The sequence below is a fragment of the Poecilia reticulata genome, chromosome 5 (assembly GCF_904066995.2).
Source record: "Poecilia reticulata chromosome 5, P_reticulata-male-v2, whole genome shotgun sequence".
Lineage (NCBI taxonomy): Eukaryota > Metazoa > Chordata > Actinopteri > Cyprinodontiformes > Poeciliidae > Poecilia > Poecilia reticulata.
Window position 1 is genome coordinate 10,965,809 of NC_088834.1, and position 24,224 is coordinate 10,990,032.

The window sequence follows — 24,224 nt, forward strand, 5'->3', positions numbered from 1 at the left end:
ATAGAGTTGGATTTGGATCTTGTCAGGACATTGCCACCACATCTGAGTCACACTTATGTATGTTTTGTAGCAGTGGAGCATCTATATATGTAAAGCAATAAAATATTTTTACTTGTTGCTTTTTTTTTTAGCTTAAAGCAGCATATCTTTCTGTTTGAAAGATATTTTCACTTTAAGTTTGACTTAACGTATTATAAGAAAACTAAAACAGGCTGCAGATCTTACATGGAATCCTCCGTTCATTGCCTCTCCGAACCAGACATGTTTGCGTTCTTTGCTCTTGCTGGACCACCAGTTCTTGCGTGGGATCTTGGCGGGTTTGGGGTTCACACAGGACTCCCCAGTCTCCATGTTGCAGAAAACCTTGATTGCATCTACAGTGCAGCCCTGATTTGGATCAATCCAGTACTCACCTAAACAAAAACAGAGCAATAGCCTTCAGGGTGACATCATTCTTTCTGCACAGCTGGAATGCCTTGCATGTTTTTGCATAGTCTTGTAAAAACTGACTCTAAATCAGCACAAGACAAATATTTTCTAGAGCAAACAAGATCTCTGTCAAATCCCTATTTTTCAAAAAAAAATTACTTCCCCAGACTAGACCCAGTCTGCTTCATTGTCTCACCCCAATTCAGCCAATTTCATGTGTTGTCACTCACCGCTCTTCCAGTCGGGATGGCAGAGCTTCAGGTCTCTGCAGGTGCGGGCAGGGTTCTTCTTGGATCCCTCTGGGCTGCGGATGTTCTCAATCTGGTTGTTGAGGGACTTGAGGGTGGCATCGACCTCTGCGTCATGTTGACGGAGATTCCCAGCGGCCTGGTCTGCCCTCATGTACCTCAGGGGATCGGGAGACTTTTCTGTTTGACCCAGACCAGCGAATGCAGACATGTCAATACCAGGACCGGGAGGTCCAGGAGGACCAGGGGGTCCAGGGTTTCCAGGAGGACCCTGAAAGACAATTCAGATAGTAAGAACACATTTTATTTTTACTTCAGTAATTGTAGATTTCCCGTGTCCTTGTGTTTTTCATTCACTGCTAGATTATTCTTCTTCCTTCTCTTGAACAAGACATGTACATGTAATTTTACACAATTTTCTGAAGAGGGTTTTTGCAAGGCTACAATTCTGAATAACAACTTCTGCTGATTGCCAGGGTAAACAAACAGTACATAAAAAAACAAGCACATCAAAAAGGCTTTTCTCATTTCTCGCTGTGAGTTGAGCAATTATCTGTCTAGGATGTCCCTCTAGGAATGAGCAATGCAAGCAACATATTTAGTTGCTTCAATCTCCAATATTCTTCTAATTGGTCTTTTAATAACACTTTAATAATTAGCTTCATATAGAAAGAAAATGGAGAGAAGACAAGAAATTGGGAAAGCACATAAAAAGTTACTTTAAAATAGTTTGTAATAATTATTAATCATTATTAATCATAATCATTTTTAAGTTGCATCTTTTTTTCTGAATTTTTACAGTCAAATAATTCAACTGAAGGATAAGTTTTCCGAAGTTACTTTATGCCAGTGGTTATTTAAAACAACATGTCATGATATATTCAGATTGATGATGCATATGGTTACCAGTACCAGTGAAATATTTCTGAATATATCATCATATTTTTAAGAATTGGTGAAAAAGCAAAACACACCAAAAATACTTTTACATACACTGGATGGAAAAGGTTTTCAGTAGTGCCATATATTTTCCCAAGGTCATATTGAACAGAGCTCAATCTGTGAGATGTTTTGAATCTTGTGAAATTCCAATCTGTAACTTTTCCTCAATGTTCCTGACTTGTCTGCTGTGTTTTTTGGTTGTTTGTTCACTAAATGTTCTCCATCAAACCTCTGAGGCCTTCAGAGGACAGCAGGATTTTTACTCATCTTAAACCCAGATTAACTCTACTTTCTTGTTAGGTTTAAATTCTGCACAGTGCTGGATTTTATTTTGTAGTTCCAGAGTGAAAGGGGGTTGAACAGAAATTGCTTACAAGCATAACAGAAAAAACAGATGCTACAGAATGGAAAAAAAACAAAATGGTGAAGTAAAGAATGTGTGTAAAAAATGGTGTAGTGAAGAAACAGATCTTGAATGTGTGTTTCTTTGGTGACCTGTGTTTGGTAGAAGAAATCATTCTAGAAAACCTAAGTCAGCACATGAGGCAAGCAAAAGGAAGTGATGGTATTTCTGCGTGTGTGTGTGTGTAAAGAAGGTTCAATTGCACATACTGGACCCTGCTGCAGAACGGAGGTGAAGCTGGGTAAATCGTTCTCTCTTCTCCTTCTATGCAATTTCAACAGTCTTTATGTAAAGCTTTTCATATGACACACTACACATTTATTTGCAGAAAAATGAAAAGTAAGGATTCTTTTCCTATTTCCATACAGTAGCACCAGCATGTTCTACTTTGTGTTTAACTATCACATAAAATCCCAATAAAATACTTAGAAGTTTGTGGCTGCAGCACGAAAGTTCAAGAGGTGGTGATACCTTTGAAAGGAGCTGTATGAAATAATTTCAACTGAACTGAATTACAGATCTGATGCATCTAGCAGCGTTTACAGCATCATTAGGGCTCATGAGGCTGCATGGAGAAAGCTTCACTCTTTAGGTTATTTATTTATTTATCGCCCTTATCGCTGTCTTGAATGTGAGGTCAATATATATATATAAATATATATATACACATCTATTTACCAAGATAATTAAGCATGTGAAGCCATATATTTTATTTTGTAGAAGTTAGTTAGGAAAGTAAAACATGCTAAAAACAAACAAAAAAGGGGGTGATGTTCCTATAAGTACTCACAGAGGGACCAGAGTCTCCAGTACGACCACGAGGTCCAGGGGGTCCGATGGGCCCTGGTAAGCCATTTGACCCGTCCTTTCCAGCAGGACCAACAGGTCCAGGTGGTCCCTATAGAAGGACGGGTTGATAACATTATTTATTCTGAAGCATGAACATAACTAGACTAATCACTCAGCTGGATAAACAGAAATACAAGTCTCCTTTCAATTTAAAACCATTTTACTGCTTTAGTTGCAACATGTTTGGTTGGGTTTGTACTCACTCTTTGTCCAGAAGGCCCAGCAGGTCCAGTGGCACCCTGGTCTCCAGGTTGACCCTAATGCAGAGACAGCACAGGAAATATGACCTTAAGTATGAAACAAACAATGGACTAGTGTAGCAATGTTTTAGATTAGATATGGCGTCTTACTGGTGGTCCAGGGAGACCCTGCAGACCGGTGAAACCTCTGTGCCCCTTCTGACCTCTCTCACCAGACTCTCCAGCTTCACCCTTATCACCACGGGGGCCTTGGGGTCCCTAAGAACAAGTTTAAAGCATGCTAATGAACTCTTATTTGTTGATGACGGTTGTGAACAGAAAGATAAACAATAAATATTCATTTCTGTTTGACTGGAAGTTGTTCCAAGTTATCAGTGCAGGATACCTACAGGCATTCCTCTGGCACCGGCAGGTCCTGGAGGTCCAGCTGGTCCTTGGGCACCCTAATAAAGTGAAACGATAAACATATTAACACACCTGACTTGCCAAGAAGTTTACCAGTAACAAAGTTTTTGTAGAGTATTTTACCACATATTACTAATACAATTCAGTTAAAAAAAGCAAACGCTTCATGAAATGCATTAAATTAATATTATGCAAATTAGAAAAGCAATAAAAGTTAATTTATGTCACAGATATAAGGTCTATCAGGGATGAAACACCTGAGAAAACCTTCTTTGTACTTGTAACACAATATGTTAATGTTCAGCTGGCAGAAATGAGCTTCACAGAAATATTATAACATAAAAAAAACTTTTATGCTTTGGTAGATTTTTTAAACTAGCTTTTGGAAAACATGTGACTTTGCTTGTGCATGAGTCATTACTCACAGACTCCCCTCTGTCTCCCTGTTTTCCGGTGGGACCGACTGGGCCGGGAGCCCCAAGAGCACCTGGAGCACCGGGAGCACCAGCAGGACCGGTGTTGCCACGGTCACCCTGCAACGAAAGGAGTACAAGTTGGAAATCACAACAGCCAGGTCAATGTCTCTGACTTATTACAGCCACCACTTTGAGGAAATTTTGTTACACAAAAGTGTCATAAAGACTGCGAAGACACCAAGCGTGAATTCATTTGCTAAAATATATGATTTTTAAATGTCTTAAATAAAAAATGGTGTAAAAAGTTGCAAAAATATTACTTGTAACAACAAACTCTCAAAACAAAACTTGCATCTTGACTTTCATTGAACATTGTTTGGACACTTCCGTCTCAATTACAGTTTATTTTAATACAATCAATGTCCCTACATGGTAACAACTCTTCCGTATGGTATGAACACTATTATTGGCAGGATAATGAGTAGATCCTGCTCAAATTTGCCAAGGAAGGACCCACAGAACATGACAGAGATGAAGTGATTTCATCCAGCAGAATTGTCAGCATTTCCCTGACAATTCTGACTTGTTTTGAATTGATGGCAATGACAGGCGTGTAACATTGTCATCAAAATCAAAATATACAACAAAATCATACAACACAGGTGGTTTGACCTCTTATAATTGTACCTTAATTCCAGGAGAACCATCTCTACCAGGAGGTCCATCAGATCCAGGGTTGCCCTGTCAGACAAAATGAAGTGGTAATTAATTCTAACCAGGTGTCCTACTGAATGAATATTGGCCGCATAATGAGCCCCACTGCAGCCAAACACAGTAATAGGACAAAATGCAAATGGATGAGTGATGCAAAGTGTGGAGAATTTCAATGGCTCACATGAAACAGGAAGTGGATTGACAGCTGCGTATCCAGTCCAGAGATGTTTATAAGAATATTTTCCAAAGTCAAAGTCAAGTCTGAAGTGTTTGAGGGTCAACTCTAAAGTCTTTGATGAGCATTTGCAAATGCATGCCATCTAGTCTGTCTTTAAGAATGCATTGTTGTAGGTTGGAAATTCAAATCTTGTATTTTCTTTCTCTTATTTTAGCACAAACATTTAGCAATCTTTGAACATTTAATATTCAAAACTTATGAGCTGATTTAAATTACTCTGAAAAACAACGAGACATCAATCCATTAGAAATGTAAATATGTAGTAATGTCTAAAGAGGCTTGCACATTTTGGTATTGATCCGATACAAAGTAAATACGTGGCCAGTATCATCTATATTGGTATCGATATCGATACTAATAACGATACTTTTAATTTTTAGGTTTGATATATCATCAAACTTCTGACCTTCAGGTGTTTTGTAGTATTTTCTTTGAATTATTTTATTTTAAGAACATATTAACATGATTAGCAACAAAGATTAAAAAAAAAAAACTAATTTATGCGCATTTTTCCTAAATGAATAAAGTGCAAAACATATATATCATTTGTGAGCAAATCAAAACAAAACCTGTTTTGAGGTAGTGCTGAGAAACTATTACATTAAATCAAAATAAAATTTCAAGACAGAATCTGAAACTAAAGTATTGATCTTACCACACAAGTATTGATCTGTTACTGGTATCGATTTGGTGTAGATATTATCGATGTTTTGGATCAATCCACACACCTCTATTGTCTGGATGTTATTGTAAAGCCACAGTTAAGATGAACATTCAACTATTCAACTTCATCCCTTTTGCAAGATTATATATGCATATGGAGCCTGCTTACCAACCTGCCTTTACTTCTGAGTCTGAGTCAAATCAGAAGTCTTTGACTCAATTATGTGTCTGAAATTTGAATTTTCATTTCTGATTCGATCAAGCACATGCTTTGTGTCAGTGATTTTCCTTTACCTCTCTTCCAGGTTCTCCAGCAGGACCAGTGAGCCCAGGAGGTCCGACTGGTCCAGGTGGTCCACGGTCTCCAGGACCACCAGCAGCTCCCTGCTTTCCAGGCTCACCCTGACAGGAATAAAGACTCATTGTTACATGTTGAAAAATGAAAAAAGAAATACAACTCTTTAAATTTCCACTAGTTCAAGTTCTGCGGATTATTTACTGTTATAGTATTTTTAACAAAGAAGGAAAAATAAATCTTCAATTTGAAGTACATAGCTAAGACACAAAAAAGAAGAGTGATTCCCAAACTCAAGATAATTTTTTTCTTCAACACTTTCTTGTGATTGCACATTCACCATGGATCTGAATTTCACTGCTTTTGGTGCAAGATTGAACTATATACATATTCAAAATTTATTTACCAACTCCAGCATTTTTGTCTGTTGCTACTTGTCATGTCATTATCTTTTATTGTTTGAAAAAAAAAATTCTTAGCATTGTGCTTTTTTCTATTTTTTGTCTATTCAGAAAAATAGAAACAAAATCCAATCACATTTAGACCAGATAATTTATACAAATGGACTCAGCTGTTGGGTTTAAACAGTTTATAACAGTAACATCTAGTCTTTGACCACAAAAAAAAAAAAAAAAAAAAAAAAATCACACTTTGCATTGTATTTGATCAAAAAAGCTATGTTTTCGGAAAACATAAAGCCTAATCTGCAGTCCCATCTGTCATTTCTTGGTGGGTTTATTTTGATTTACTGGAATCCCCTTCATGCACGCCGGTGAATAATTGATGGCGGGGACATGCCCGCTGAGATGTTGTAAGTAGGGGACATGGTTCATGTCATATATCAAAAAATTGTTGGATGTAAGCAGTGAAAGCTCTTCAGTCACATGTCGTGGTGTAATCTCCATCGGACAGAAACATGAGGGGAAAAGCCCTGGTTGACGTGAGATGCATTCTGACTGATCAAATTAGGACACAGCAGATTGTCAGTCCAGAGCACATCTGCTGATTCCTCACATTTACTTTACAGAGTGCCACAACAGTCAGTATTGTGCTCATATGGCAGATTCATTAATATTTATTAACAGCCGTGACAGCAGGGTTGATGATGCTTTCACCTTCTGACTGTCTGCCTGTGTGTGTGTCTGTGGCCTCGAGAGACAATGTGTTTGTGGAGACATGCACACCCTTGCAGGAGCTGCTGCAAAAGCAGTTTTGAGATCTTTTGAAGGTGTTTATGTGTCTGTTGAAACACAGCAAAAGGAACTGGCATAAAATTTTATTGGTGCATGTCTAAAATCGCAATGCGGGCTGAGTTGTGGTTTCATCCATACAAGGGTAGTAAACATTCTAAATTTAGCATCCAAAGAGCTAATATATGTGTCTGTGTTTTTTTTGTTTGTTTGTTTTTTTTGCTTTATTCATCTCCATCTGTATTTGACTTGTAGAATTTAAGTTTGAATCTATGTGCTTGGTCATGTGATTTCATGTTACTCACAGAAGGTCCAGGCAAACCAGGGAAACCTCTTTCACCTCTCTGCCCGGGTAGACCAACAATACCGCGCTGACCAGCCAATCCCTGAGGACCCGAGGGACCTAGCGGACCCTGAGTGGAAAATAAAAACAGCAGAAAACTCATCACTACTGTGGTAGACGTCTCTCACATAACACATCTTGAGCCACTTGGTCATTATTTTTTCTTATAAGTCACTTCCAAGGCATGACAGGTATATATCTTCCATCACTCTCGACGCAATATTTTATTCCCAGTCGGAGTTGCAAATGAATCTCTCCATCACCTCTCTGGTCTACGTCATCCTCAGCTCCAGAGGCTGCTCTGTCAAAATGTCTTGCAGCTCCTGAAATCATGTTCACACTGAACACCTGACTGTAAGTGACAGCTGAGACGCACCATGAGGCAGACAAAACTTTGATGTGCTGATGCTGGGCTCAGGATTTCATACACAGGATGAAATCTATTGGAAGAGATGGACTCAATGCAGCACTGTCTCAGAGTTGGAGCAGGATGCCCCCACCCTCACTCCGCCCTCGGGACACAACCTGTCATTATCTTGACAGAACTTGTCATCTATTTGTAACTGGTGTGTATGTGTGTGTTTGTGTGTGTTTGTGTGCAGCTCTGAAGTAAAAAGGCTGGGGTTCAATTCTTACACTGTCACCGGATTGTGCTGCCTTGTGCCGTCACATCTTAGTCTGCTATTAGAGTCAGTGATGGACACTGACAGCTGTGTGTATTAGTGGTGAGCGTGTCCATTACTGCTAAAATTGGCTGTCCGGCTTGAAAGAACAACATAAAAGTGGCTCAAAATGCAGAAAAGAAATACATTTAAATATTTGTTTCTCTTTAGACTTGCACCTACATAAAACAGTAGGTGGGTGCAACAGGAACCATAGTGTTATTTTCAGCATAACAAGGTCACAGATTTCCACATTATGTAAAAGCCTGTCTCCTGGGTGCTTATAGGAGGAGGTGCAGCACACTCACAGGAGGACCATCCTCTCCAGGGTCGCCCTTCTCTCCTGGAGCTCCTGCAGGACCGCGTAGTCCAGCGTCGCCCTGTCTGCCTGGAGGTCCACCGTCTCCTCTCACTCCTTTTGGTCCGTCTTTACCAGGAGGGCCAGCAGGACCTGCAGGTCCAGGATTACCCTACCAAGCATTTGAATAAAACATATAAAGTAGGTCTCATTTTGAGCGTAAATTGACAGATAAATATTTCTGTTTACAGAGTCCATTTACAGCGACTATAAAAAGTGTTGTCTTCAACATTTTGACAAGGCTAAATAGCTCAAAGACACACTTTATTGTTAGGAGTTATCTAAAGAAAGTCCTGCTGCTTTAGACAAAGTGTTCTGGCAATGTGAGTGTGTGTGTGTGTGTGCGTGTGCGTGTGGTGTGTGGGTGTCGGGTCAGGAAGGGTAAATGCTTTACAGCTACTTACAGAATAGCAAACCAGGCTGGGAAAATTAATCTAATATTGTAAAGATCAGCATTTGATGCTTATCTCAAATTGCCCATGTCAAAAACTATCTTACCACACACACTATCTACAACTGCATCGTTAACAAAGAGAGTACATTTAATCTAATCACTGGATCACTAGATTTTATTAAATCATTTCAAATAATAGTGAAGGTTATTTATTTTTAGGAGAGATACCTTAGTGTGGTTGTTATTAAATGTCAGTTATCCCTAATGAAGATAACCTTTGGAGTACTTCAGAGGTTTATTTTTAGACCGCCCATCTTTACTTTGTACTTGCCCCGTCTGTGACATGTTATCTGCAGGCATAGCATGATTTTTTTATTTCCATGTTGATAGCATACAGTTTACATCTCTTTTACCCTAAGAGGCAGGAAACGAATGTCTCCAAGATATCAAAGATGGCACAGAACGTCCTGCTATACTCCTGTTGAAGCTATACTTCAACCCAAAATTATTCATACCGCCAACAGAGTCAGGTTTATATTAGCAGTTTATTGTGACCAGCATCTGTTTCTGACTGGAAGTCAAATCAAAGATAAGAAGAGTTATGAAAAAGCTGATTAACACATAAAAGAAGGGGTAGACTGATTTAATACCAATAAAGGTTTCCATTTCTTTTTTTGTGCATATTTGTTATAAACATTTTTTTTTCAGCCCCAAAATTGAGTTTTATGTAAGTTGAATATGTTTTTCTTGTTAGAAAACTTAATATTTTCTGTAAAATTAGCCGTTTCTATTTATGAAATAAATTTTTTCTAAATACTTTTTTCTTGTTTGTTTGATTGGATTTACGCTGTATTATGTGTAATTAATATTACTACTGTTTTCATTACAGAGTAAAGTGGATGAGCAGAGGCAGAGTGAACAAAGCGGTGAACTTACGTTGGGGCCAGGAGGTCCAACTCGCCCAGCAGCTCCAGGGAAACCAGTGGCACCCTAACAGAGTAGACAACAGTATCATCACTAAAGTGAGAGCAACAGGCTAACACGAAGCAGCCAACAAAATAATATATTTTCAAAAAGACACTTACAGGAGGACCCTGGGCACCACGTGCACCTTTAGGTCCAGAAACACCTGTAGGACCCTAGGATCAAAGCAGAACTGTAAATCAGAATATGGCCTTATTTTTTTTGTTTCATGAACATTTTTATGTTTCATGGCAGGTGTGGAACAGTTCATTAGTGTTTGCTGTATATGAATGTTCAACAAAGAGATAAAAAATATATTTCTGCTTGATTGGTTGCACACATTGTCACTTATAAAATAAATGCCAGGAAGTGCCTCTGCTTTCTCTATAGCAGCAGTCAGGCAGCCTTTAGGGTTACATCCCCATTCATTTAGATCTGAACAAAGCTAAATGTTGCAGATTAGCAGCTGGGTTGATAATGAAACTTACTGAAGGGCCAGGGGCACCGGATGGTCCTTGGGGTCCAGGGGCTCCAGCATCTCCCTTCTGTCCAGCTTCTCCCTGCTCTCCTTTGGTTCCAGGCTGGCCATCAGCTCCCTGGGAATAAAACAGGATGTGCATACCTGAAACTTTTTCTCACATTCAGCATTTGATAAGCATGATGTAAACTAGTGATCAGTTGATTCTGCATGTTGGTTTCTGCTCTTCTGACTCAAAACTCAATACTGACATGTGTCTCTATCAGTTCTACAAAACATAAAGACTAGATTTTATTGGCTATTCTTCCTTGCAAAAAGCTCCTGCTCAGCCAGATTGGATGAGGAGGGTCTGTGACCAATTTTCAAAGTCCCAATTGTTCTTGACTTTGACAGGGCCACTCTAGCATATGCATAAACTCTATTCTAGCTTTGGTATAAACTCTATTCACATATGCTGTTTTAGTCCAGTCTGGATTTTTAGGGTCATTGTTCTGCTGGGAGGTGAACCTCTGCCTAAATTTTAAGTTATTTAATGTCCTGCTGTCTCTGTTAGGAATAGTTTCCACACTGCATGATTGTGCCATCCCCGTGCTTCACAGCGGAGAAAGTGTATCCAAGATGTTGTGAAGGTTTTTAATCTTTGTTATCCCTTCACCAGACCACTTCTTTACAAATATTTATTTCATCATCTATGTGGCTTGTGGTGCATTTTAAATGGCAACCCTTGTAATCTACTTTGAACAATAGCTTTCTGCTCTCCACTTTTCCATAAAAGCCTGATTTGTGGAGTGAATGACTAATGGTTGTCCTCTGGACTGATTCTCCCAGCAGTGGATCTCTGCAGGTCCTCCACCGTTAACATAAGCATCTTGACGGCGCTTTGATTAATGCTCTCCTTGCCTGGACTGTCAGCTTAGGTTGTCAGCTACGTCTTGGATGGTTTGCAGTTATGCCACAGTCTTTACGTTTTTGGATGACAGACTACACAGAGCTCAGCGTGAAAACTCTCCATAAATCCTTTTCTTTCCACTTCACTTCACAATTAACCACCAGCTTGCACTGGTCTATCACATAAAATCTCAATGAAGTGCACTGAAGTTTGTGGCTGCAACTTTACAAAATGTGAAATGCTTCAAACAGCATCAATCTTTTTGCACAGCCCAGTAACGACAGTGGCATATGTACTTCTTTGATGAAAAAAAACTTGATTAAAAATGTGACAGGCTCCAGAGAAAAACTGACACAAGCTTTAAAAAAAAAACTGCACAAAATTTTGGTTGTTTGTTTTCAGTGTTTTGGGTGATAAGCCGTGATGTTACAGTATGTAAGCTGTGAATGGAGAATATTTACAGAGCTGCAGGAGTATTCAGGCTGACATAAAATCTATAATTGATCATAGTTGTATTCTGTAGGGGAAAATGCCTTGAGATAAATGTTGTTCTAACAAATGTATTGATGAAATCCATTTGAAAGGATGTGACTTATGAAAACCATTCAAGGGATTTCTGTCTGGAGTGTAAGAATAAATGAAATGATAGAAGCTATGGCTTCTGACAGTCTGTAAACTCATATCTTTCCAAATAATTATACACTAAAGAAACAAGACAGCGTAATTAAATTGGAGGAAAAGACTGGCAAAGGCAGCGTCACATCTGAGGGTTTTAAGATAGTGTCAATAAAAAGGAAATGACGTGTCAGGTAGATGTCATGTTATAATGTGGCGTACGTCTCTATTTGATAGAGAAAGGAAAGTTAATGAAACCTGGATTTTCACTTCTACGTGATCAAAATGGCAACTTCTTTTTGTCTTCTCTCATTAACACATAGAATGACAAATGATGCCAAACTAATTTCAGTGCAGTAAAGATGCAGTATCATCATAAAGATGATAAGGAGGTGTGCAGTTTCAAGTTTAAATTGCGTTGAAGAAATTTACTTTAAGAATTTGGAGGCTAATATATTTGTTAGACATTTAATTTTAGTAATTATAGTTGAAAAAAATATTTAAAAAATATTTTAAAAAAATGACGTTATCATTTAAAGCTAAAAAAGTGACATCTTGTGGACAGTTGGTCTTTATTCAGATAAGATAGTAACATAGTGATTTCGCTCCACTGTCGCTGCATGCTTGCTAAGGCTGATTGTTAATTGACTAGGCCTCCTTAGACAGATAACTTCTACCACTTGATAGTAAATAATGAAGTGACACTGATGATATTTAATTATACTATGAAATTGGATCTGAATATGGTACTGGACTGTACTGGAGTAACTTAGATGGGTTTGAACTAAATTTAGGTCTAAAATGTATGTAGACAGTAGACATATATTTGTGTCTACTGTATACATACAAATATATTTGTGTATGAATGTTTGCAAATTACCTTGAGATTCAAATAAACTGAATTGAGATGATCTGAAATTGTGTAAGATCTGAGCTAAAAATTGAAAGGAACTCCTAGCAGACTGAACGTATTATTGTGTTTTAAGGCTTAGTATAGCAATCTGGTTGCAGTATCAATGAATGTAGTAGCAGTGGTGGGAAGTAACAAAGTACAAGTACTTCGTTACTGTACTTAAGTAAAATTTTTGTGTATCTGTACTTTACTTAAGTAGATTTAATAATGGATACTTTCTACTTTTACTCCACTACATTTTACAGTAAGTATCTGTACTTTCTACTTCACTACATTTCTACAAAAGTGTCGCGTTACTCGTTACATCCAAGTCGGTTTGCGCTTTTTGTCCGTTAAAATGTGAAGTTCAAGGGACTTAAGGTCGCGCCGTAAAATCTGAGCAACAACGTGACTTAAGTGTCTGTTGTCACCCATCGCCTCCCCCTTTAGTCGCACTCGGACCTCCAAGAAATGAGCAGTGGTTTCCTCTGAGCAGGAGAAGACGTCTGTCTAATCGTCAGTAATATAATAGCGCTGCATAAATCATAAGATATGGCGACATGTAAAATAAGCAGCGCTTCGCTTTCACAGACGGTGGGACTTCGTCCAACTTTTAGCATCACTTGGAAGGAAAGCTTAAAGAAAGGTAAGCTCCGTGGACATGATGCTAGCAAAGCTAGTTGTACTGACTGAGACACACATGTTGCATCTGCGATGAAAAAAAGTTGTCACTCATGCACTGAATTATTGTGTGGAGGTGTTGACTGAGGTGTCGCAAATATGGGACAACGCTGTGACCAAAGTCTGCATTGATATGACATTCAGGAATGATCCGATTCTTCTGGACAGATCTTTACTGATTACATTTATTTCAGCTCTAAGTATTTAATATGTAGGTGTTTTATGGGAATGTGGGAAGCAATTTTGGTAGGTAAAACTTAATTTTTTTGTGTCACATAGCGCAGGGTGCTGGTCTTGACTTGGTCTTGGGTAGGTGATCTTGACTACAACTCTGCTACGTGGCTCCTCGGTTGCATGTCCTCCCCCCCACCTTCTTTCCATCCCCTTTCTGTTGGATTTGTTTAAAAATAAAAGCCACTAGTGGCAAAAAAAAGTGAAGTTCATGTTGTTAGGACAAGAAACAAGATGTTTCCATCCCTGAAATTATGATGCATAGAATCACATATCTAAGTCTAAACTATTTTACAGAGAGTAAACATAATAAAAACATGCTTTACCTGTGGCATTGTTCATTAAAATGGCACATTTCTAATCTACTCAAATTAAATACGATCGGTTCACTGAATAATATTGCATTAGGGATTAGGTAATGCATTCAGCAAGTACTTTTACTTTTAATACTTAAGTGTTTTTAAAAGCCAGTATTTTTTTAATTTTACTTAAGTACAAATGTTAATGTGGTGGTTTTATTTTTACTTGAGTACATTTTTGTCTGTGTATTTGTACTTTTACTTAAGTACATTTTTTGAGTACTTTCTCCACAACTGTGTAGTAGGGTGTACACACAAATATGATCAGTCTGTGCTTAGGGGTGTGCAGAAGATCATGATAACCCGACACACATCCTGAATCAGTATAAGAACTCATTATTTTTCATCATGGTTCAAAATGTAAAAAAGATATCAAACAAAATAGAAGTTTGTTAATGTGATGGAAGTGTATCTTCCCCTATTCTGTATTAAGGATGTATTCTGTTTTAGAAAAATAGGGTTGGATTCTATAGAAGAATCTGGGTGTTTACATAAATAATATAATTAGTTAGTATATCTAAATATGAATTTTAACTGTAGGTATGACAAAATAGTCTGATGTGTCCATCTATAATGGAGTCACATCATCTCCAGCTCCATCATCATCATCATCATCATCATCATCATCATCATCATCATCATCATCATCATCATCATCATCATCATCATCATCATCATCATCATCATCATCATCATCAAAGGAATCGCACAACATCAAAAATCTCAGGGGGACAAGAGGCAAGGTGGCGAATGGAAAATCTATCCGGAGTGCCTGTTATCTAAAGGGCCTCAGGCTGCACTGCAGCACAAACAAAAACATTTCTTCCCATGGAGAGCAGAGTTCAGGAACACTTCTGAAAACAACCGTCTTAGGACAGTTACTCGGTGCATAAAAAAAAAAGCACATAAAATACAGAAGATACCCAGGCGAAGATGCTCAGCTTTCAAGAGTAAAATAAGCTGAAATATATCAGGTACTTTGATAAAATTAAATATATAATTTTGCTTTTGAAAATTATGGACCCCATGTGTGGACTATTTGAAGTCAACAACAAAACATCAAAGGTAGCAGCATCCTTTCTAATAGGGCAATATGGACTCCATTTACAGAATTAAGCGACATTTACGTCACTTGTGGTTTTCTCTATTTTCTGACTTACCGAATCCACTAACTGTCCAAACCAGTTAGTGGATCTTGGATAATGTGCGGAACATTTTCCACGGACATTTTTAACTGGCAATGTGCAGAAGGTGGTAAATTAATGCAAATTGTGTGGCAAATGTTTGTGAAAGCACCACTAATGTTGAACCTGCTCCTTTCAGGTCTTGCTTATTTCAGTCAGGTAATTCTGCACATCAAACAATAGCAAAGCAATAGTATAAACATCTGAGTCTCTACACTGACCTGCTATCACAGTCTTTCTCACTTTCAAACATTAGATGTTTACATTACTATCATAAATAAAATCAAGTTGTATGCTAGTTTAGATGTAATTATTACAATTTAAAATGGGATTGAAATCTCTAACAATTAATTTTTTTCTATATTTTTTTTGTTCTTAAGTCAAATTTCCCAGTAGAAGACAATATAAGACAACTGTGTTCTTGTTTTTAATTAAACTTACAGGAGGTCCAGCAAACCCAGCAGGCCCAGGAGGTCCAGTCTCTCCTCTGTCTCCCTGAAAGATGAAGATGAAGCAAAAACGTTTATTGAAAGAACATTTCTGTTCTCCCAGTCATCAAAGAAGATATTATGACTAATGAAAGATCCTAAATAATTAACTCAAGTACAGTTAATGCACCTTTTTGTACAGCTGAAACTGTTTCTTTTTTAAATAAACTTAAACTGTCTGGAACTGCAACACTCACAGGTGCACCACGAACACCAGCAGCTCCAGATGGTCCAGCAGGTCCAGATTCACCCTACAAGAATCACATATACATCACCAGCAAAACACATTAAAGAACTTGTTAATATGCAGTCAGTGGCTGCTTCATAGCTTCAACTGTTGATTTCAGCAATAAAGCGCTTTCAGAAAGAAAGAAATATTACTTACCTTCTCGCCATTTGGACCACCAGGACCAGGAGGACCAATTGGACCAGTAAGACCCTGCAAATCAGAAAGAAAAACAATTGATCCAGACAATATTTAGCTTGTTCTGAGTGCTGAAAAATGAAGATTCTTACTTTTAAGGCCATTTAAACATTGGCAATTGAAACTGTTTTGTCCTTTTAAATTATTTTTACAAAGTTTTATCATTTAAAAAAAAATGAAATAAGTGACTATGCCATACTCTGGCGCCATCTTTGCCGGGAGCACCTTCAGGTCCTTTTTCTCCAACATCACCCTGCAGGGAGAAGAGGTTAATAGATAATCAATCAATCATGTGTTATGTCCAAATATCCTTAATTTTTAAAAGACATGGTCCCATCAGAGCTTACCCTGTCTCCCTTGGGTCCAGGAATGCCAGCAGCTCCTCTCTCTCCTGGCATACCCTGCAGGCCTGGGGGACCCTGAGCTCCTGGGCCTCCAGCAGGTCCAATGGCTCCCTGTTAGGGGTCATGGATTAAAGCAGACAGTTCAGTCTAGGAGCAGCAGTAAGTTGAGATAGTCACTAAAACTTACTTCAAGCTTTCAGTTCATGAATAACTCTCTGAAAGCTTCTGCACCAGGTGCTTACATCTAATTCAAAAAGAGATTTCTGTGTTTTCTGACACATTTTCAATTGCTTTTGATAAAACTTTTGGTTGAAAACATAATGAAATAATGATGACATCTGAGGGTAAGAAAAGAAAAATTTGTCTGCTTCAACAAAGGACCAAACCCATTTCTGATGTGGTGCTTTGTTTCCAAAGCTATAAAAGGATGGGAAAAATAAAAGAACTTGATCCAAATCACAACAAATAAAGTTAAAGTTATATGTAGCCCCTTATTGCTCTTTCAGTAAAAGAAAGCTGTCTCTTGTCAGGACAAACTCTATTGTGAAGATCAAAGGCAAAAAAACAAATTAAGAAAAAGGCAGTCTTTGATTTTTTTTTTGAAGTGGCTGCATCAGGCCCACTCCTGGTCAGAACTTGTAAGATTTATACAGAATCTATTCTGCTCGGCTTCAGATGCACACCGTATCTCGATCCTATCTCGTGTTATTACGGCTAACAGCCGGGCTCACGCTGCAGCAATTTCTCCTTTGGGTACTTTCAAGCTACTGTTTACTCAAGGCCAAGCGAGTGACGTACATAGCAGTGTGGCTTGCGCAATAAATCTGCTGCTTTCTTTTTTTTTAATACCACCTACAGAATGTCTGTTCACCCCACCCCCATCGCCATCATCACACTCATGCTGGCTCTAATCCTCATCCTCTCTATCCCTCCTGTCTGACCTCACAGGGAAAAAAAAATCTATAAACTGGGATTAAAATCTGAGCTGATAATAAACCAAACGATAGAGAGCCGCTACTGCTGTGAGCTCTTTCCACCCTCGATGCACTAGTGACAAATTACTGCTGCAGAAGGAGTTGACAGAGATGCAAAAACGCATGATTCGATTCAAAAACTGAGGTTTCCTGTTTTTTATTGCAGAGACAGAATGAAAGCTGATGGTATTGGACATTACATAAACTAGGAAAAGAAATATGAGCAAAAGGGAGAGATTAATAAGGTCCAGAAGTACATCAATCCCAGTCTGGACGTTTGCTGGAACTCTAACCGTTGCACAAGTAAAACAACTTTTTCTGGTGTTACAAACTGTGCAGCAGGGATGTTTTGTCAAACTCAATTTGGATTATTTTCTGAATTTCAGGGTACAATTAGAAACACAACAGAGTTTTTCCCTTAGAACCCCTGTTAATAACGTCAAACCCATGAGCTATAATTTGGTAAGAGCTGCCTCAGAGTCACTAAGGCACCACAAAGTTAATTCCCTTTTATGAAATGAAATGTTCGTCATCAAGAATACTGAACGGGGGTGCTGTTTCATGACCCAGAGGTAATTTAGACTTCCATTAGACTGTCATCTTCTGACAAATCACCAGACAATTAAGAACTCGATTGGGGTGAGGTAACTCTCCCAATAACTTTCTTAGGAAATCACCAAAAGTAAAATGATATAAAACACAAAAACAGAAGACGTAATTAGTCAGTCACTCATCTCCTCAGGTTGCTCTGTGTCGGCTGTTCCAGCGATACAGATACCTAGTAACATGTTTGCCAGCTGTGTAGGCGCACCTGATCGAAACCCGTTGACTGGATAACAGTCCTGGTCTGAACTCACCTTGGGTCCATCAGTTCCAGGAGTCCCAGGCAGACCTCTGGGTCCCTGCAAACCTTGCGGTCCAGCAGCTCCTCTCTCTCCTGGAAAACCACGCTCTCCCTGAAAAGGGGCACAGCAACAATTAAAAACCATCAGTAACACACAGAAAAATCAACTGCTGGCCAGAAATGGATAAGTAAACTAAAAGCTAAAATACTTTATTGATTGGAGGTCACATTATGTATGAGCTGACATGTAACCCTGGCAAATCTACGGTTTGGATGCCCTTACTGAGTAAAAAAACACTCAAAGTTAGCTATTTTCAGTGGCGGAGGTTTACAAATGAACTCAAGAGCAGACATGTAAGAAGTAGTTTCAAAGAAAATAAAACATGTTCATTCAGGATGTCGGAAAGTGTGAGAGAACAGGACTTTGAGTAAGTTTCTTCTGTTTTACATATTGAGTTTTTCACCTCATCATAAAATGTTTACAGCCTTTTGGAAATCTGAGAGCTAAAGCAAATATGAATTTCACCAAGAAATGTTAACCACTCTAATCAGGCTAATATAAATAATCTAAAGACAGCTTAAAATCCTGCAAGTCTTACTTTGAAATATCCTTGTTTTACTGTGATTTTTCTCGCACACACAAAAGACATAACATCGCCTCTGCTTGTAATATCACTAATGACAACCAAATGCTTTTCGATGCTGTTCTTGTGTCTTTTTGCGTTGAAATTGGCCCAACTAAGAATCGGCAGGTAAAAAGTTGTCAAAAATCAGATATCTGAAATTGACCATAACTTTTTAATGACACATCTCTGTAATCCTTTGCGATAACCACATGACCGACCAGTTTAAGTGAAATCGAAGGGACTTACTCTGGGTCCGGTGGCACCAGCAGCTCCAGCTTCTCCTGGAACGCCCTAAAGAGACAAGCAGACAGTAAAGAGCAGAAGATCAGGATGCTTGAGTGTCAACAGTGCAACTATTGAGTCTAGAAATATATTGCTGTTATATAAATGCTCTCTGACTCATGTTAACAGGAGGTACTTGATAACTTTTTAAAAAATATAGGCTATTTCTATTTCTATTTTTTGATTATGGCGTCAAACCTTTTCAGACAGAACTTGGTTAAAGTTAAAGCAGCTGCAGTATCTGGTACAGATGAACTGTGTTTAAGTTTAAGCTTCTGACTGAAAACTGCTGCTCTTTCTCCTGGCACTATAATTAGCATGGAAAGTAAGGGGCAGCAGCCACCTACGTTGGAGGCAAAAGAAACTTTATAGAGCAAGAAAAACTCTCCTGTTGAAATACTAAGCTGCAGCAAAAGTAAATTTTTCTTAGATGCAAATTCTAACATATTTTGTAAAGCACTTGATGAAGTGATGGCTAAAACTAAATCTCCACCTTTTGTTTATACACAAGCCAGCGTTGCAATGTAGCACAGCTAGCTGCAGCAGGAGTTTAGAAAAAGACACAGTTTGAACTTTTTTTTAAACATAACTTTAGAGAAAAAGAAATATGTTCACTGATTCATTTATTTCTGTAAACCATAACACATGTTATTATTTAGAGTAAATTCTGTGGTGTCACTTGTGCAGTACAGACCAGTGCAGTATACTGGTCTATATACTGTAGACCAGTATATACCTGCAGGAAGATGTAGGAACGTTTCTGCAAATTCCATACAAAGCTTGTTTTCCTGTGCTACTGGACAAGTTGTGACCTTTCAGCTGTACCCAAAAAAAATTGTACCAACCTGGTCTCCCGGTTTGCCTCCCTCACCAGGAGGACCAGGAGGCCCTGGAAGACCCTGCACACAGAAAAGAAGAAGAGACGATTGGTAGATGAACTCCTGAATCCAGTAAATTAACTATGGAACCTGTATAATTCAAAAAGCTGAATAAATGAATTTAAGTATAAATTAAGTATAGACGTACCTGGAAACCAGAGGGACCAGGCTGTCCTTGCTCTCCTCTCTCCCCAGCAGGGCCCTAAACACAAAATCAATTAATGCAATTCATGTAGACTTTATGATGATGAAAAAATATCAAAACATGTTTCAATGATGCCATAAATGTTCTAATTCTCATTCTTTTTATGTGAAATATATATTAATGCCTTGAAAATAAACCATTCCATGTTAGCTGATGGTCAGTGAGTCACTTTTGCCATCCCATAATGCTCAGACGTAAGCGTCAAGGACTTTTTTTTTTGTTCCAGACAGAGCTATTGTAGACCTAGTCTGGGGAAATTGAGATACTGAATGATGTTTCCAAGTGTAGACTCAGAAAAAGAAGAGATAGCATCAGTGTAGAAGGTGAACAGAGTCGGGTGGGGAGATGAAGATACATACAGCAGGGCCAGGGGGTCCAGCCGCGCCCGTTTCTCCATCTTTTCCGGGCAGACCCTGAAGAGAGTGAAAAGATAGATATCATGAGTTTAGCCAAAGCCAAAGGTGATGCTATTAGCTGACAGACATCTCAGAGGTATAACTGAGCTTTTTTAACACAATTCTCCAGCCGAGTCAAAGTCAGAGTTTAATAGAACTGCAATGCAATTCACTCCTACAATAGAAGATGTGCAAAATGCTGAGCTTTGAACTGAAAATAATCTAAAAATAGTTGCTTTGCACAATTAATCAATACTTCATACTGAGCTTTGTGAAAGATACTTTAAGCAGACACTATGTGGTACTAGCAATATCATTTCTTTCTTAAAATCCTCAAAAAATAATTTTTGCATATTAATAAACAAAGAAAACATCAACTTACTCTCAGACCAGGAGCTCCGGCCAGTCCTTTCTCACCAGATTTGCCAGATTCACCCTGTTAACAATAAAAATAAGAAGCACCTGTCAGTCAATATGCCACTGCGGCCGAGCTCGGTGCTGCACCTATTTATAGAGAGGAGAAGCTGCATATGTTGGTGCAGCAGAGCAAGTCAGATGATGCTAATCCAGTCTACTGTATGATTTTGTTTTAGGCATATATTTTCAGGAAGTCATCGACATAATGACCAGATAAATCATCTTGTCGCATGCTTGTAATACTTACAGTTCCTCCTTTGGGTCCAGGGAACCCCATAACACCAGGCTGTCCTCTGGCTCCCTGAGGGCCGGGGGGTCCTGGACGTCCGTCCTCACCTGGAGCTCCCTGGCAAATTCAAATCAAATCAAAATCACAAAGAGCGGATGAAGATTGAAATGTTTTAGATGTGACAGAAAAGCTAAGGATGCAGTGACATGAAGCCAATGTTGAGGGAAAATATCAAAATGAAGACAGAAAATGTCTGAGCGGAGTCAGAATGATTTGTTAGTGAGTTTTCATGTAAAAGTTGTGGCAATAATCACAATGAAGCAGATGAATAATGGCTGTGAACATTTCGTACAGTTATTATTGAGTTACAAGTCCCTCCCTGGCTGTTTTATATGAGATATTAAAAACACACACACGCATGCATGGGCTAACAAATTGTTTTTTTTTTTTGCTTAAAAAAAATATAAACACATTAAATTTTCTTTTATTGTTTAGCGGATGATATAGTCCTTCTATTAGAGACAAAACCTTGCAGTTGTTTGCAGCTTCTACGGGGCTAAATTATATTAACGCACGTAAGTGGAAATGTTCACCACCTCTCATTTTTATTTAGACAATATGAGTTTACAGAAGACTGCTACAACTTTAAAGAAGCTTATTATTGGTGGAAAACTGTTATTTGTTGTGATTTCTTCTTTGTTCTGGTCATTTTAGCCGTTTGTAATTTCAGTTTGCATCGTTTCATGCCTTACTGTGTTTGGTTGCAAAATGGAATCACATAAAAGGGATCATTTTGTAAGCAAATGTGTTTTTATGTCTTAATATAAAAATATCTGCCAACAATTTGTTCTGAGTTGGTCCAAACAGTGTTTAGAATCGAAATAATTGAAAATATAATGTCATTGGATGTTTTTGGAAAATTTTGTACAGATAAATTAAATTGCATTTCAAGATTTGAATATTTCTGTGATTTGCCTTACAAAATTTCTTAACTAAAAGAGAAATAAAGTAATAAATGATTAAATGGAACAATAATGTCATAAATAGGAGCACATAGAGTTCATCCACAATTAATAACATAATTGTCTTTTCTGTTAAATCTTAGATTTAAAGCACGTCAAGGTTTTGTTTAAGTCATTATTACAACTAATAATTCCAACGAGCTAACAATAATAATAAAAAACAATTGAATACTTGAAACACATTCATACATCTGTTACACAAATGATTGCACTTACAGAAGGCCCAACTTTGCCCTGAGGTCCAGCATCACCAGGACGACCAGTCAGACCCTGTCAGAGATCGAGAACAAAAAACAAAACAGATGAACCAAGAGATGACTCTATTAAAACACACACAAAACACGGCTGGTAGGAAAAAACAAATCCCTGTGGAAAACAGCATTTACACATTAGACCGGTAATTTATGCAGGAAGCAGCAGTTCAATAATTAAGGAAAATGACACGTGAATGAGAGCAAAGGAAGGCAACTACAACACTGTGTGTTTATGCAAGTGTGAAGCGATTTAATCACTGCAGGAGCTAGAAAAAGTGCTGCGTAAGTGAGAATTAAAATTACTCATTTTGATCAAGCTTTGAGGAACAAGCTTGATTTATATGTCCTGTCTACCTGCTGTAAGAGCAGCACCTTGTGTACAGTGATTGAGTTTTAAATCTGAAAGCTACAATCCAACAGAGTGAATAAAAAAAGCTGAGAGAAAGAATTTAAGAAGAGTCAAGACAAACATGAAATCCTTGCCAAAACTTAGCATTAAGTCTGCTTTTGACTTTAATTGCACCTGCTTAATGGATTGTATTTCATAGCATGTTACCTTCTTTTGTTTATCTCCTAAAAGTAACCAAGTATTTGCTGTTATTTATTTAATATGACATCAACTTAAATGCTAAGATAGTGAAGCTAACTCTCAAGTTTGTACACATGGCTGCTTCTTCTGCTGCACACACTTCCTGCTGCAGCTGTAAGTGTTAGGAATATGTTGGCTTTTTCAGAGACTTTTAGGCCAAACTTTAATCCAGCTTCACTTCTTTCCACAGCGGAGCCTGCTGCAGGAAGGGAGTGAGAACAGCAGTAGATTTTCATGTTCTGTTTTAACAAGCACAACCAAAACAACAACACAGATGCGTTTAAATTATGCTAAATAATTTTTTTCCACTGTAGCTGCGTGAATGTGGATGAGAGCAGCTTTACTGATATTTTTATTTGTCAGTGAGAAGAGAAGAAATAATTAAACTGTTGTAAATAAGCTGCAGGAGCATGGCTGCAAATACTATTACATGAAATAATTGGCTGGCCAACGACTGAATGATGTCATGCTCTACATATTTTTAAAGGCTTTATTTCATTTAAAATGATGAATGAATGAAAAGTAGGTCATGTTGTAAACTAGATGTTTAGGTGATGAACTATAAATAAGACTTAATTAGGATTTAACCAGGGGGATTTGTGAAGTGCGAACTGACAGAACACTGTGAGCGTAATTTACCCTTGCACCAGGAAGACCAGACTCTCCAGGACGGCCAGGGTCACCAGTGGCTCCCTTGGCACCACTGGCCCCAGGGGGTCCGCGCTCACCTGGGGCTCCCTGTTAAAAAAGCAAAGGGAAAAAAGAAAACCATTCAGTTAGGCCCAAATTGGTGGGTGGCACAACTTCCTTTCTACCTCTAAGGAAATAAGCTTCCCTGTTAAGAGTGAGCAGTAGTTCTTTATTGATCTGCTGAATCAATAACTTAAATTGTGATGGATTCATTTTATATTAAATGAAACTGTCTATGAGAAGATAATGTTAGATGAGACATTGGCCTAAGTGATATGGCATATGTAGGTCATATATAGGCATGATGGGGTTGTGAACTATGCTTCCATCTGGTGGCCACAAAGCAGAAGTACATTAAATGGTGGCGAAAATCAGAGTGAAATCCAAATGAAACAGGAGAGGAATATTTTCCTTAATTTTTATTAACTCAGGAGTAAAAAACTGATTTGAGGTCAGCAAACTCTGAGGTGTCAACAGACTCGTTACACATGTCATCGACCTTGTCATTTAATTAGTTATACG

The 24,224-nt window shown here is 38.2% G+C and overlaps 1 protein-coding gene across 2 annotated transcripts in view; it reads right to left on the bottom strand.

Annotated features, from left to right (window-relative positions):
- Positions 1-24,224, bottom strand: part of col2a1b (collagen, type II, alpha 1b) — a 51,771-nt gene that overhangs the window by 2,354 nt on the left and 25,193 nt on the right. For both annotated transcript variants that reach the window (XM_008408501.2, XM_008408500.2), the window contains 28 exons: positions 23,652-23,750; positions 22,386-22,439; positions 21,166-21,264; positions 20,884-20,937; positions 20,466-20,519; positions 20,050-20,103; positions 19,869-19,922; positions 18,988-19,032; positions 18,129-18,227; positions 16,301-16,408; positions 16,153-16,206; positions 15,915-15,968; positions 15,727-15,780; positions 15,483-15,536; positions 10,201-10,308; positions 9,835-9,888; positions 9,686-9,739; positions 8,306-8,467; positions 7,298-7,405; positions 5,802-5,909; positions 4,580-4,633; positions 3,902-4,009; positions 3,461-3,514; positions 3,222-3,329; positions 3,075-3,128; positions 2,813-2,920; positions 660-948; positions 226-413 (listed from right to left, as the gene is read on the bottom strand). In XM_008408501.2, the coding sequence (XP_008406723.2) occupies positions 226-413; positions 660-948; positions 2,813-2,920; positions 3,075-3,128; positions 3,222-3,329; positions 3,461-3,514; positions 3,902-4,009; positions 4,580-4,633; positions 5,802-5,909; positions 7,298-7,405; positions 8,306-8,467; positions 9,686-9,739; positions 9,835-9,888; positions 10,201-10,308; positions 15,483-15,536; positions 15,727-15,780; positions 15,915-15,968; positions 16,153-16,206; positions 16,301-16,408; positions 18,129-18,227; positions 18,988-19,032; positions 19,869-19,922; positions 20,050-20,103; positions 20,466-20,519; positions 20,884-20,937; positions 21,166-21,264; positions 22,386-22,439; positions 23,652-23,750 (2,493 nt within the window). The remainder of the gene's footprint in view (positions 1-225; positions 414-659; positions 949-2,812; positions 2,921-3,074; positions 3,129-3,221; positions 3,330-3,460; positions 3,515-3,901; positions 4,010-4,579; positions 4,634-5,801; positions 5,910-7,297; positions 7,406-8,305; positions 8,468-9,685; positions 9,740-9,834; positions 9,889-10,200; positions 10,309-15,482; positions 15,537-15,726; positions 15,781-15,914; positions 15,969-16,152; positions 16,207-16,300; positions 16,409-18,128; positions 18,228-18,987; positions 19,033-19,868; positions 19,923-20,049; positions 20,104-20,465; positions 20,520-20,883; positions 20,938-21,165; positions 21,265-22,385; positions 22,440-23,651; positions 23,751-24,224) is intronic.